This window comes from Amphiura filiformis, chromosome 5, assembly GCF_039555335.1.
Source record: "Amphiura filiformis chromosome 5, Afil_fr2py, whole genome shotgun sequence".
NCBI lineage: Eukaryota > Metazoa > Echinodermata > Ophiuroidea > Amphilepidida > Amphiuridae > Amphiura > Amphiura filiformis.
Window position 1 is genome coordinate 22870934 of NC_092632.1, and position 14897 is coordinate 22885830.

At 38.1% G+C, this 14897-nt stretch overlaps 1 protein-coding gene across 1 annotated transcript in view; it reads left to right on the forward strand.

Annotated features, from left to right (window-relative positions):
* Window positions 1-3349: 3349 nt before the first annotated feature.
* LOC140152809 (uncharacterized) overlaps window positions 3350-14897 on the forward strand; it is a 172665-nt gene continuing 161117 nt past the window's right edge. The window contains 1 exon segment of the mRNA XM_072175309.1: window positions 3350-4018. Within this exon segment, the coding sequence (XP_072031410.1) occupies window positions 3891-4018 (128 nt within the window). The 5' untranslated portion in view covers window positions 3350-3890.

The following is a 14897-nucleotide window of genomic DNA, read 5'->3' on the forward strand; positions in this document are numbered from 1 at the left end:
AAAACAATAAGTACCAGTAACTTAATATGAACGAGTTACATCAACTTACATGTTGAGTTACAATAACTCAACTAATTGGTTCTTTGAACCTTGTTTATTTTTCTAAGTTCCCTGAACTTGAATTCAGAAGTTGGCATGACTTAAAAAGTTGACGCAACGACTTACATCAACTTTTAAGTAATGCCAAACAAAGTTAATTAGTTGACGGAACTTTTTGAGCTTTTTCAGCATTTTTTAAGTTCGGAGAACTAAAATGAATTTTGTTTTGGCAACTTTTACACTAATTTTGAGTTGTCCAAACTTACTCCTTTTGAATTGCGCCAACAAGGCGAACAAGTCATTTCTATGAGTGCAGAAAGTCGAAATCAGATACTTTTATTGTTATTTACCGTGAATCATTTAATATCAGGCAAAGACATGTTAAATATTGATCTCCTGTGTCGCCGGCCCAGGTCATGGTGGAACGGTTTTTTACAAGCGTTACCATGGTTACCCTAATCGGAACTGGCCGTTAGATCTTTGTCATATGATCCAATGCATCTGTCGCAATTCAAATGCGTGTATATACAGGGAGCGAATACTTGTCAATTTTTTCAATGTGTTTTGCCTCCACCGGGAATCGAACCCAGGACCTCTTGTTCTAAAGTCAAAGACCTTAACCATTGTGCCACGCTGCCTTGTTCAAAGTTGAGGTCTTCGGATTATCAAAACAGCCGCAGTGATTCAAATGAAACTTCACTATGCGTATGAAAGTGTTTGGATCCTTGCACAAGGTAGAAGACTAGTGATGAAATCGGACTGGCGTCTAATGATTGATACTGATGAAACTGCGAGCTATATAGATGAGTTGACCTCTGACGTAATTGCCTGGCAGTATGCGCGGGCATCATATTTTGTCCAGGGCCCGTGCTTTCAAAACTCCCGCCACATCATAATAAGGATATATTGAACAGTATAGTGATTGTGTGCAGTTCGCATTAAAGAAGTTGTGATTTCTTACACTTCAGTGTCAATTTCTAAGTGCTCTTTAGCATTGTTCATTGACTTTACAATCGTATGACAAAACAGGCGAAAATAGTAACTTTTTGCACAAGATTGGCAATTTAAAGAAAATTGGCCATTGTTCATTGAAATGAATCTAGTATATGGACAAGTGTGCTCTTTCATTTAATGACATACAATTTGAAAAATATTGTAAGGATCTACCAGAATTTTGACTTTTAAAACCTACATCTTGGTCAAAATTGTGCGTGAATAGGCCGTTTTCAACAGATTTACCACATTCGCCTTGCTATAAACATTGAATTGCGTCATCTGTTCACGTAATGGGAAAAAAAGTGTTTTTAGCGGGAAGTGTTAGCTTTCGTTCGATATAAAAACTTTTCTGATTGGATGAAGAGAACTATCAGGGATTTGACAAAACCAATCGCAGATGCCGTATTTTCCACTAGTCACCAGCTAGAAGCTCACACAGCTCTTATGATGCTATATGCACTCAACCGTGTAGTGTAAACACTCTCTGTGGTTGGACAAATTTGTGTATTCGGTGTATCGACGTGGAAACTGTGTGCATTTATAAGAGTACCTTTTTGTAGCCAAACCTTTCGATATGTACGCGTATGCAGTTATTGCTAATCCTAATCCATATCCCAGCCACAACCCTAATCCAGTAGTCCTAGCCCTATCTAATTATATTTCTGTTCTCGAAATTGACGATTGTCGACATTAGGTCACATTATTAATTGACGCATTCAAGCAAACTGCGTCATTTGTCGCGCGAAATCACCCAGCAAAATCAGTTTCCTCTTTTAATAGAATTAGAAATAAAATTCTTATGCAATATTTTAGATGACAATTCTGCTGAAATTTCCATATTGTTCCTGAAATGCCATTTTGTGTTATGTTGAAATGCAAAAGAATCTGACACCTTCTCCGGAACCTTTTTTTGGCATTTGGCTTTTAAAAAAAATATTTAAAAACTGAACCCAAAAAAACCCAAACAAACAAAAAAAGAAAAGAAAAAAAGACGCATTTTGTGTGTCATTATGTAGCATGCAGGTCACATGACATGTTACCTGAATAAACGTTGATTGTCGACTCGTCTATCAGTTTTTTTCTTCATTAGTTCAACGCAATCAACAGGTCGTGTATATGGCGTTGATATTTAAACTTGTCGAAACGTGTGACGGTTACACTGTAAAGTTTTTGTTGGTGGAATTTATTGCGAATTTCAATAAAAGTTAATAAATGACTAAAGTTAGATATTGTACAAATTTAATTTTAAATTTGATGTGATTGACATTTCGAGTTCCAGCAGTAAATGTCCGTTTCTGATCAACTATTTTAGAAACGTTCAATTTACATGCGCTTCATAATTTTAGGGCTGCTGTTTTGAAAAAATGTTTGTTAATTTGCGATTTACCACAATCCACTAGCATCAGTCCTAAAATTTCAAATGTAACAATGTTGAAATGAGAATGGTAAAGTTTTGATTTGTTACACGGGCTCCATTACAGGTGTTTCACTGGCACATAAGAAGTAAAAGGTACGAACATGCCTAGTTTCTACAATTATTGGAACATTGTCGAGTATGTTGTAATATTGCTACCTAATAGCATTTAGCCCTATCAGACCTATGCTGACAAGAATGATCTGTGGCGTAGCGTGGGGTCATCACATTGGAGAGGGGGGGGGGGGCCCCGACCATGATTGGGGGGCACCGGGTCTGATTGGGGGGCAAGCCGTTTTTCGGCAATTTTCCTGTGGGATTTTCTAATTTTTGCAATCGATTGGGGGGCACGTGCCCCCGTGCCCCTATGACGCTAGCTACGCCACTGAGAGAATGATATGTCTAGTTTGAGTTTGGCTTGGCGTTTGGAAAGTGGGTTTCAGACATTTATCAATGATATAGGACAGATATCAAAAAGGGAATTGAAATCATCAACAAGTGTTGTGTGGATACAGGAGTTGTCTCCACACTCATAAATATTCGGCCACAAGCCTGCATATCCAAATTATCTGGGTTTGGACAGGCGGTTTAAATTTTGTATTTATTAGATTTGTATATGTGATGATTGCCACAAATGTAATAGCACAATGTACTTGGTATGCATCACGCATTATACAAGAACTTGATATTGGTTTTGCCCGCCACGTTATAAGCACTAAAACAATGCATTGGTAATGCCATAAAACGTCTTACATTAGAAAGTGTTCATCGTCCAATTTGAAATATGGTTTAGATTGATTAGACCTATTAAGTTTTCTCGGGTTGGTCTATTTGTTTTGTAGGGGTGTGCCAAACTAAATCAAAATCAACGAAAGGAATTTGCAGCGGCATCGATAGGCTTGAGGTGCACGGACGATCGACCGACCGATCGTTGAGCCGAAAGACTAAGGTGACGATTAAGGATGGCGATATTACATCGACTCATTAATGTTAAATTATGCTGTGATTTAACGACGAAATAGTAAACGCAGTTTGACGCGATTAATATGAGATATTGAAATGCTGAGTACAGCGTGTGTGATAGTACTAATAAATGAGAGAGCCAGCGTTATTTCTGTCATGTAATTTTGTGTTCTATCTATTCAATAAAACAGGAGGGCCGCCCGCGGTACAACAAGTACAGGCAATGCATTGATGACGCTTGCTTCTTCTTTTTTCCCTTATATAAATTCATATATGGGAGAATTTGCCACACGGAGGTTGGCTGAATGTGGAAATTTGCAGCTGGTTTATACTCAAACTATAAGACAAGAGTTTTACCTGATTTCATTGAGTTAACGAGCTACCGAGAGTGCACAGAGGTTAATTACGGAGGTGCAAGTAACCAGGATTAGTGATCTTCACTTACCCAAGTTAATATCTGACCATTGGAGTGATGTCCATGGCTTATTCCTGCAGTCCAGCATCAGCTTCGCAACTGTTTTGTCAACAACCTGGCACAGCAGCGACCAACTCTGCACTTTTTCATTCAGGAGTGGAATTGGACTGGACACACCATTCGGCAGACAGGTTAGTTAGTATACATATTATCCATTGTAACTTTCCATAATAATGATATTATTTGAATGTATTATCATGTCATCTTCCATCGTCATAATGAGGTCTCTAAAAGATGCTAGACGCAATTCGCGTCCACTTTGTGCGTCCTGTAGGAGTCGCATAGCCGAACAGTCTTTCTTCGGTAAAGCCAACTTTGAAAGTGTGTCATGATGTTGTTTGAGGCATTTTTGTATACACAGAGATTTTTTTTACTAAGCTTAGCGGTGCGGGAGCTCAGCTAGACACGCCAAAATGCAAGACATACGGCAACTAATGGAAGGGCATACGTGACCGATACCTGGGACACGTTTTTCTACCGGGCTTCCCCCATCTATCCTCAACATCTACTATCTACAATACATGTTCATTGGGGTTGCCGCGCACGTAGTCTGCCGTGCCGTGTCGGGCCCCGCCGGGCGGAATCAGTTTGCAAGAATACAGCACGAGCGTGAAGTCATGCTAGTGGCTTTTAAACATGACTATATAATCTCAATTAAAATTCTTTGCCAAGATAAACTCAAATGAAATTGATATTTCTACGTTAAAGTGATAAAAAATATCGTCTCCCTTTAGGCACAAAAGTTCAAACCGAGAGTACGATCGATATTTTTTTTGCCGAACGTGGACACTATACACGATTATTTACGTCAGTCGAGGAAATAATTACATTATATAAACAGTACTTATTTTACATATTTTTACAAAACAACCATGCATTAACTCTTAACAAACAGATTGTTTAAATCATGGTTTCAAGACTGAAGCTCCAATAACATTACTTGTAACTACTTTAGATTGGTTATTACCACAGTGCCGAATTCTTGGTTTTGGTTAACAGAGTGCCGAAACTGTGGCATGCTCTGCACACAGTTATTCCGGTATGGGTACGTGTTAACACTAAATTGCAGCATGTAACGCATATGAAGGCACGTACCAAGTGTTTTTACGTACAATATACCTGTTTGCATGCCCAAGTGTATTAGATTTCAATACTTTTGTTACATAACCTGTGTTCTGTGACAATGGCTAATTATCGTGCAACTTTCATGCTTTACGATATTTTTTTGCAGTCTACAGTCTGTTACATTGCTATAAGAGACAGACATGAAAGTACGGTTTATCCTACGTGACTTTGATATGTTTTCATTAGGTATGCTTAGAATATTGATATCATTAGAATATGTTAAATTGATGAGATTAAATTATGGATAAGTATAAAATACGACAATTGTTAATTTTGACTTTGTTAGGTTAGACGATTTTAGCCAATTAGACAGCGCTATAACTGATAGTAATGGGTCTTAGAAGATAGTTTAACTTTCGGTGTGCAAATAATCAAAGTAAACAAAGTGGTACTGATACAAAGATGTGATATTTTACCTGTCGTTCTGTCGTTTGTAAAATTTGTTTAAACGGTCGCTTGGGTCCTGATGGGACCAAGCTCAAACAAAATGCTCAAGCCAAGTATTAAAGCATAAGAGAGAAACAGATTTGAAGATAAAGATCAAGGAAGAGAAAGCCATGCCACTCCCAACAATCAAGTGAACAATTTTACTGCCAGCCTCTGGGTCAAGAGAAGAGGAAACTCTTTACCCCAATCACAACTGCCATTGAAGCGAACATGGTCACCATAATTATTATGTTGTCCAACATGTACAATTGAAGTAAAATCTGTTTTGGAAGACTTTTACCGCTTTGTTTTGTGTTATATTAGAGGAAGCTTGTCAAGTTATCGACCACCATACAAATGTACAGTATGCATAAATAACATGTAATTGGAAGAAACTTTTAATCATTTTTATTGCAAGAGCCTTGCATGCGACAAATTTGGCCCGAATTACTATTTCAACGATATATCCCGTTTCTTTTGATTTGTTTGATCTTTTGCACTTCGACAGCATATTTGACAATGACGTATATAGCAATGTTAATTTTCCTTTTTCTGGGTCTTTAGCTTGTTAACAACGGCGGCGTTCCCCGAATTTAACACCGGCACGTAACCCGTTTATTTCAAATCCTTTATTGGCTTCTGATCCTGGTGTTGACATACACATAGGGCACGATGAATAGGACCCATGATTACTTGCTAACATTAATACGTGAAAATAGAATGAACATGCTCATGAACATGATCTATACACATGAGCAATGAAACATACCAGGAAACATTATAGATGTTGGTAATATAGGATTTTTATGGTCCAAAACCAGGGCAAGCAATAGCCCCAAACCAGCAGATGAATTACCACCATTATAATTTGTGTGTAATTAGACACGACTTCCCGAAGTAACATTCATGTACTGTTAAACTGGTTTTTTTTCGGCAAATGCTCTTGTTGCCAATAAAAAATTAGTGTTTGGGCCTCGAATGCGGTCTTTTATAAGGATTACTAGTACATATTCAGATTGAGATTATCCTTATTGCGTACATGTATTAAGTGGTTTTTTAAACACATTTCATAGACCGGTTCTAGAATACCAGAATATTATGTTGTAATGATAACTCAAAGTGGCCAATTACTTTTGATCTTCAGTAGGTGAATATGTGCTGGTTATTTATCTTGGCATTTACCACTCGTTGCGGGTTGTTGAACGTGGTACATAATTTTGTTGCAGCAATTTGTTAATTTTGTGCGGGCAATCTACAATGCATGGTCACATTATACATATGTGTTGCAGTAGTTTGGTCACACATATGCGTCGAAGTCACGGTAGCTTGTATTTGTGGTGGTTATTGAAAGTGATCGCATACTTTGATTTGCAACCGTTTGTTTTGCTGGCAATTTCACAGTAGGCCTAGTTTCTTTTTGTAGTGGCAGTTCAGAGCGATCGCATACCTATGCGTTGCAGTAGCTTGTATTTATACTGGCAATTCACACCGATCACATTTACGATGGCGATTGAAAGTGGTTACATACCTTCGTTACCTACAACAGTTTGTATTTGCTGTTAATTTACAGTGGTCATTTTACTAATGCATTGTTTCTTTTTCACAGCGATCACCTATACGCAGTAGTTTGTACATGTACTTGTGCTGACAAGTGACAATGGTCACCTACCTATGCGTTGCGGTAGTCTGTATTTGCTGACAAGTCACAATGGTCAGCTACCTATGCGCTGCGGTAGTCTGTATTTGCTGTCAAGGCACAATAGTCACCTACCGATGCGTTGAGGTAGTCTGTATTTGTGCTGGCAATTCATAATGGTCATCTACATATGTGTTATGGTAGTCTGTATTTGCTGACAAGTCACAATGGTCCACCTATGCGTTGCGGTAGTTTGAGGTATTTGTGCAGACAAGTGACAATGGTCACCTACCTACACGTTGCGGTGGTCTGTATTTGTGCTGTCAAATCGCAATTGTCACCTACATGTGTTGCGGTAGTCTGTATTTATTGACAGGTCGCAATGGTCATCAACCTATGCGTTGCAGTAGTGTGTATTTGTGCTAGCAAGTCACAATAGTCAGCTACCTATCTGTTGCGGTAGTTTGTATATGCTGAAAAGTCATAATGGTCACCTACTTTAATATGCGTTGCGGTAGTTTGTATTTGCTGACAAGTCACAATGGTCAGCTACCTATGCGTTGTCTGTATTGCTGACAAATCACAATGGTCAGTTACCTATGCGCTGCGGTAGTCTGTATTGCTGACAAGTCACAATGGTCAGCTACCTATGCGCTGCGGTAGTCTGTATTTGCTGTCAAGGCACAATGGTCACCTACCTATGCGTTGAGGTAGTCTGTATTTGTGCTGGTGTTATGATAGTCTGTACTTGCTGACAAGTCACAATGGTCCACATATGCGTTGCAGTAGTTTGAGGTATTTGTGCAAACAAGTGACAATGGTCACCTACCTACATGTTGCGGTAGTCTGTATTTGTGCTGTCAAATCGCAATGGTCACCTACTTAAGTGTTGCGGCTGTTTGATGTGATCATTTATTAGTTTTTCAAACAAAACATGTACAACCCAATTTTAGGCTTAAACAGCTAAAATCGATATCATGCTAATGTATACAGATGCTTTTGAGTCATTTTCAACTTTAAATTTCCCCTCTTTTACAAAATTATTTACTTTTAAAGCATTTTTAAAGCTTTTCGGATATAAAATGTAACTATTTATGACAAAATTGGTGGCGCTATTTAGTTACTAAAAATTACTCTTTCAAGCTTTTAATACAAACAATTTCTTTTATTTTTTGATGAAATATGTTTATAAAATTTATTTGCTGCTTGTTTAACCTATTCCATCTGTTTTAAAGGTAGTATTGATCACCTACCCCTTGCAAATTAAGAAATATGATTTAGGATAAATAGAGCCATCTATAGTTTGCATTTAGTTAATAATGAAGCCAATTCTATATACCATACATTAAACAACCGATAGTCTGTATTTACTGACAGGTCGCAGTGGTCATCAACCTATGCGTTGCAGTAGTTTGTATTTGTCCTAGCAAGTACCAATGGTCTGCGGTAATATGTATTTGCTAACAAGTCACAATAGTCAGCTGCCTATGCGTTGCGGTAGTCTGTATTTGCTGATAAGTCACAATTGCCCGCACAATGGTCACCTACCTATGCGTTGCAGTAGTTTGTATTTGCTGAAAAGTCATAACGGTCACCTACCTATGCGTTGCGGTATTCTGTATTTGCTGGCAAGTCACAATGGTCACCTACCTATGCGTTGCAGTAGTTTGTATATGTATATTCACTTCAATTCACTGCGGTCCCAGCAAACACAAAAACGTTTTAAATAGGTTATATTTTGGCATTTGGTTTAGGTAAAAACGTTTTAATAACATTAAAATGTCGGGTTATATAAAGGTCATGATAACGTTTTAAAACGTTTTGTATGAAAACACACTACAACAATACTTTTAAATGTTTTTTCAAAACCTTTTAATAACATTTAAATGTCGGGTTATATAAAAGGTCATGAAAACGTTTTTAAAACGTTATTGAAAATATTTTGGGCAAACATTTTTCGCAAAATATTTTTCAACTAAAATAACATTCTCTTTAGAATGTTTTGTATCAAGTTTTCAAGAATGTTTTTGGAATGTTATTAAAACGTTTTTATACCGTTTATATAACCCGACATTTAAACGTTTTCTTTAAAACATTTTTGTTTGCTGAGCAGTAGATTTTCAAAAAATGTTTTTTAAGTTTATTAAAACGTTTTATACTCTTAATATACCCTTTATATAACCCGACATTTAAACGTTTTCTGACAACCTTTTATAACCTTTTGCGAATGATGTCGAAAACGTTTTGTGTTTGCTGGGGTAGTATGTATTTTCGATGGCAATTAACAGTGGTCACCAACCTATCTGCTGCAGTATAGTCTGCATTTGCTGGCAAGTCACAATGGCCACCTACCTATGCGTTGCGGTAGTCTGTATTTGCTGGCAAGTCACAATGGTCACCCTACCTATGCGTTGCAGTAGTTTGTATATGTGTATTCACTTCAATTCACTGCGGTAGAATGTATTTTCGATGGCAATTCACAGTGGTCACCAACCTATCTGCTGCAGTATAGTCTGCATTTGCTGGCAAGTCACAATGGCCACCTACCTATGCGTTGCGGTATTCTGTATTTGCTGGCAAGTCACAATGGTCACCTACCTATGCGTTGCGATAGTTTGTATTTGCTGGCAAGTCACAATGGTCACCCTACCTATGCGTTGCAGTAGTTTGTATTTATACTGTCAATCATGTTACATTGGTCACCATACCTATGCGTTGAGGCAGTCCGTAGTAGCTAGCTGGCAAATCACAATGGGCAACTGCACTTAATTATTGTAGTACAATGTTAAAATGAAGTTTTAAAAATCATTACCGTACAGGTTCATGAAGATCGGGTTTGGGTCAAGATCAAGAAGTCCAGTAGTGACACCAGAATCGCCATATTGAGTTTTATTTCATATTATGTATAACATGATGTTTTTAAGAGCCATACACATTTACCATATAGAAAATAAAATGAAAAGCTTGGTTCCAAACCATATTAAGTCCACAAACACATGTTTCTGATTTAGAAAGGATGGGTGCACCATTACATTACAAAGTAAACAGTAGATGGATGCACAGTAACAATACTGTGTGAGGCCTTCCTGTGTGAGGTTCCCAAATGAGAACAATAGTCTGCACATTGTGGCTAATGTCAAACTTGTCAAAGTAATTGTGACTGTATCACACAGGTAAATGAGAAACATGTAACATGGTTTGGAAATAAGCTCTTCAAATAGTCATTTTGCGATTCAACATTACTGTTAGGCAAGATTTTGGAAGCATATACTTGTAACAAGAGCTTGAGGTCTATGTTCTGTGATTTATGTTTTATCAATCTTAATTTTGACATTTGCAAAGATTGATAATTCATAGAAGTCACACTCCCCTTACAGTAACTGTACGCTGGTAAACGCTACAGGTACGTTTCGGTAGACTTATGCTGACAAGTCACACTGGTCACCTTGCATTGTAGTAGTGTGTATTTGTACTGGGAAGTCACCCACCTATGTAATTTGTATCACGTACCTATGGGTTGCAATAGTTTGTATTCATAGTGATTACTTTTGGCATCTGCATGATTTGTAGTAGTTTGTATTGTGTTGGCCATGCAAAGTGGCCACTAACCTGCTTTGAAGTATTATGTATTTGCCGGCAATTCTAATGGTAACCTATATGGTGCATTAGATTTTGTCCTGACATTTCATATTGGTCAGTAATCCTGGCATATTTCAACGGTCACCTGCATTTAATTCTTGCAGCACAGGTTTTTCTTTCTTTTTTAAATAATGTTGAGTGACGTTTAAGCGAAAGCATTACTTAATACAGGTTTAGAGTATCTGATTAGTCTCAGAGTGTATGAAGTTCGTTTTTGTGTCAAGAAGTCCGGTAATACCAGATCTCCAGATGGAGGTATTATGGACAATCATACATCATCTTTATCATGCCATGCATGCATGGACCGATCGTAGAATACAAGAATGTTGTTTGTTTTGGCCTATTCAACATTACTGTTAGACAAGATTTCGGGAGCATATAGTTGTAACAAGAGCTTGAGAGCTATGGAATGTGCTCTAAACTTTAATGTTAGCCATAAGTTGGGTAATTCAACAACTAATAATCCTGGAGTTAAAAACACCAGGAGTAAAGATTGGCAATTTATTGAAGCACCCTTTCTAGTAATTTTGCTCTGGTAAACGCTACTTATATTGACAAGTCACAATGGTCACCTACCTATGCGTTGCGGTAGTCTGTTTTTGTGCTGGTATGTCACAGTGGTCACCTACCTATGCGTTGCGGTAGTATTGTCACCTACCTATGCGTTGCGGTAGTCTGTGTTTGTGGTGGTAAGTCACAATGGTCACCTACCTATGCGTTGCGGTAGTCTGTTTTTGTGCTGGTAAGTCACAATGGTGACCTTCCAATGCGTTGCGGTAGTCTGTTTTTGTGCTGGTAAGTCACAATGGTCACCTACCTATGCTTAGCGGTAGTCTGTTTTTGTGCTGGCAAGTCACAATGGTCACCTACCTATGCGTTGCGGTAGTCTGTTTTTGTGCTGGTAGGTCACAATGGTCACCTACCTATGCTTAGCGGTAGTCTGTGTTTGTGGTGGTAAGTCACAATGGTCACCTACCTATGCGTTGCGGTAGTCTGTTTTTGTGGTGGTAAGTCACAATGGTCATCTACCTATACGTTACAGAGTCTGTTTTTGTGCTGGTAGTTCACAGTGGTCATCTACCTATGCGTTGCGGCAGTCTGTTTTTGTGCTTGTATGTCACAACGGTCACCTACCTATGCGTTGCGGTAGTCTGTGTTTGTGCTGGTAAGTCACAATGGTTACCTACATATGCGTTGCGGTAGTCTGTTTTTGTGCTGGTAGGTCACAATGGTCACCTACCTATGCTTAGCGGTAGTCTGTGTTTGTGGTGGTAAGTCACAATGGTCACCTACCTATGCGTTGCGGTAGTCTGTTTTTGTGGTGGTAAGTCACAATGGTCACCTACCTATGCGTTGCGGTAGTCTGTTTTTGTGCTGGTAGGTCACAATGGTCACCTACCTATGCTTAGCGGTAGTCTGTGTTTGTGGTGGTAAGTCACAATGGTCACCTACCTATGCGTTGCGGTAGTCTGTTTTTGTGGTGGCAAGTCACAATGGTCATCTACCTATACGTTACAGAGTCTGTTTTTGTGCTGGTAGGTCACAGTGGTCATCTACCTATGCGTTGCGGTAGTCTGTTTGTGTGCATGTAGGTCACAACGGTCACCTACCTATGCGTTGCGGTAGTCTGTTTTTGTGCTGGTAGGTCACAGCGGTCACCTACCTATGCGTTGCGATAGTCTGTGTTTTTGTGCTGGTAGCTCACAACGGTCACCTACCAATGCTTTGCGGTAGTCTGTTTTTGTGCTGGTAAGTCACAATGGTCATCTACCTATACGTTGCAGAGTCTGTTTTTGTGCTGGTAGGTCACAGTGGTCATCTACCTATGCGTTGCGGTAGTCTGTTTTTGTGCTTGTAGGTCAAAATGGTCACCTACCTATGCGTTGCAGTAGTTGGTATTTGTGCTGGCAAGCCACAATGGTCCCGTACCAGTCCCGTACGGTAGTTTGTGTTTGATATGGCAATCACCATGGTTATCTACCTATGCTTTGCGGTAATCTGTATTAATTTTGCTGGTTACATGTAGTCATAATGGTCTCTTACTTATGCGTCGCGGCACGCGGTAAGTTACATACCTATTTGTTGCAGCAGTAGTCTGCATTTTGTTCTGGCAAATGTGCATTGGCCACACAATTGTGTTTTGTTTTTTCCTTCTTCTTGGAGACAGGCAATGTTTAGAACTTACCATAATTCCTACTTTAATTGCTCTATTACAGAAACATGTTCTCAATTATAAGATCACTTGAAAACGTGCTATTTAATTTATCAACTTTTTGAACCGCTTTTAAATTGCTTAAAATGTCATAGATAGTTTTACTTTTAACTTATAGTTAAGTCCGCTAAGAAGATGTTAAGATGGTATTTTAAGAAATAACGTTCACAACCATTCTACTATCTACTAGGTCTTTCTAACATATCCCACATTATGACAACACTATTTGGATCAATAGTGGGATTCATGAAAATTCACAAGAAGTTAAAGAAGAGGATGTATCGGGTAGCAGTCCATCGATTTGTCTTGCCCAGTCTGCCGAGCGAATGACCATGTTCAACACGTCACTAAATGATTGTCTTTCAGTGCCGAGCGACTCAAGCTAAATAGTTTGCCTAGCATCAGAATTTCGATCTGTTTCGGGAAAGCTTATGTAATTAGAAGGAGAACATGTTTCAGGGCAGCCTTCCTAATTCAAAGGAAAATGTAAATTCCTGATTAATATCCATTTTGATGGGGATTGAACAGGTTTGATGGCTTTGGAACGATTACATTTTATTTCATGATTGTGCAATTAACATTATCAGAGCAATTCTAGTTTTGGTTTTAATCAAAGAACATTTAAATTCATTTGACACGTGACGTGACATTCGATGAATAATGAGGCACACGGGTGATGAGGCTGACAATCCGAATAAAGACCTTTAGTACGTACCTAAATGATTTGGACTGCGGTTAAACTGAACCATGTATCCGAAGTGCGTTATTGATAACATTAGTAAATGGCAAAATCGCACATTTAGCCTTTTAATCTCGCCATTTCAGAATGACACATTCAGCCTTTTCTCATCACTTCAGAATCAATTCCACAATAAAATGTTTCATTGCAATGTTAGTATCCTCTGTTTCTGATCTACATGATCTGCAAAAGCCCCGGTCAAAAGCATTTATAGAGACAAGTGAAATGACATTATGTAGAAAGACAGATAGACAGAGGACCAAGAAAATAATAATATACTGGTTTCTATGATTACTTAACATGCTTAATTTGTCCCGAACTATCGGCTGTATTGTATTTTTCAATGATACCCATTACAATTAATTATTTAAAGTACGTTAGTAGTAAAACGAACATAACACAAAATGCAATAACGAACATCTATTTACAACAAGAATAATTTAGGCCCTAAATGCAATAAATTTCGTAAAAAGAGTGAATGATACGGCAAGAACGTGTTGCCATGTGCAATGATACTATCAGGTCATTAACAGTATTGTTATCAGTTGCAGACAACTAACAAACGAATGGTAGATAGCACACATATTCAAACTATGATCATAACCTTGATTAACCTTGACATTGAATGCAACATTTCTACCCAGTCTAAAAATGAATACGATCAGACACAACAATAAATAAGCTTAGTGATAAAGGGGCGTTCAACCTCTATCGATTCAAAAGTTCTTTCTCGTCCGTTGAATGGTTCATTTTCTCAAGTCCTGTAGATTTTATAGCCTCACTCCCTCTAAACATCATCCTAAAATTACATAGTATTGTTAAATAATGAAATTAACCCTTAGTCCAAGAGGCACGAGGTTTAGTACCTAAGTACATAATTCCTACAGTATAGGTGAATGGATATATGCCTATACATGGGCCAGAATCGTGCCTCTGGTAGATGAGGATAGGGGAAGAATCCCGGTTGAATATGCCCAATGCTTTTATCTGTTATATAATGGGTTCCCGGCTTCTAAAGGCTCATAATCAACAAGTGGCTTAATAGTACTTATATTTAAAACTTGAAAATCCTGAAAAGGCATATTTTAAAACATTTATAATGAAACAAATTGGGATTTATTTAAAATTCGGTTATTATTAAATAATGTTGAAGGTTTTGCCTTTAAAAAGTGTGTAACATAATTTTATATCAGTTAAAAATACTCCGAGGCAGGTCTTGGGAAAATATATAAA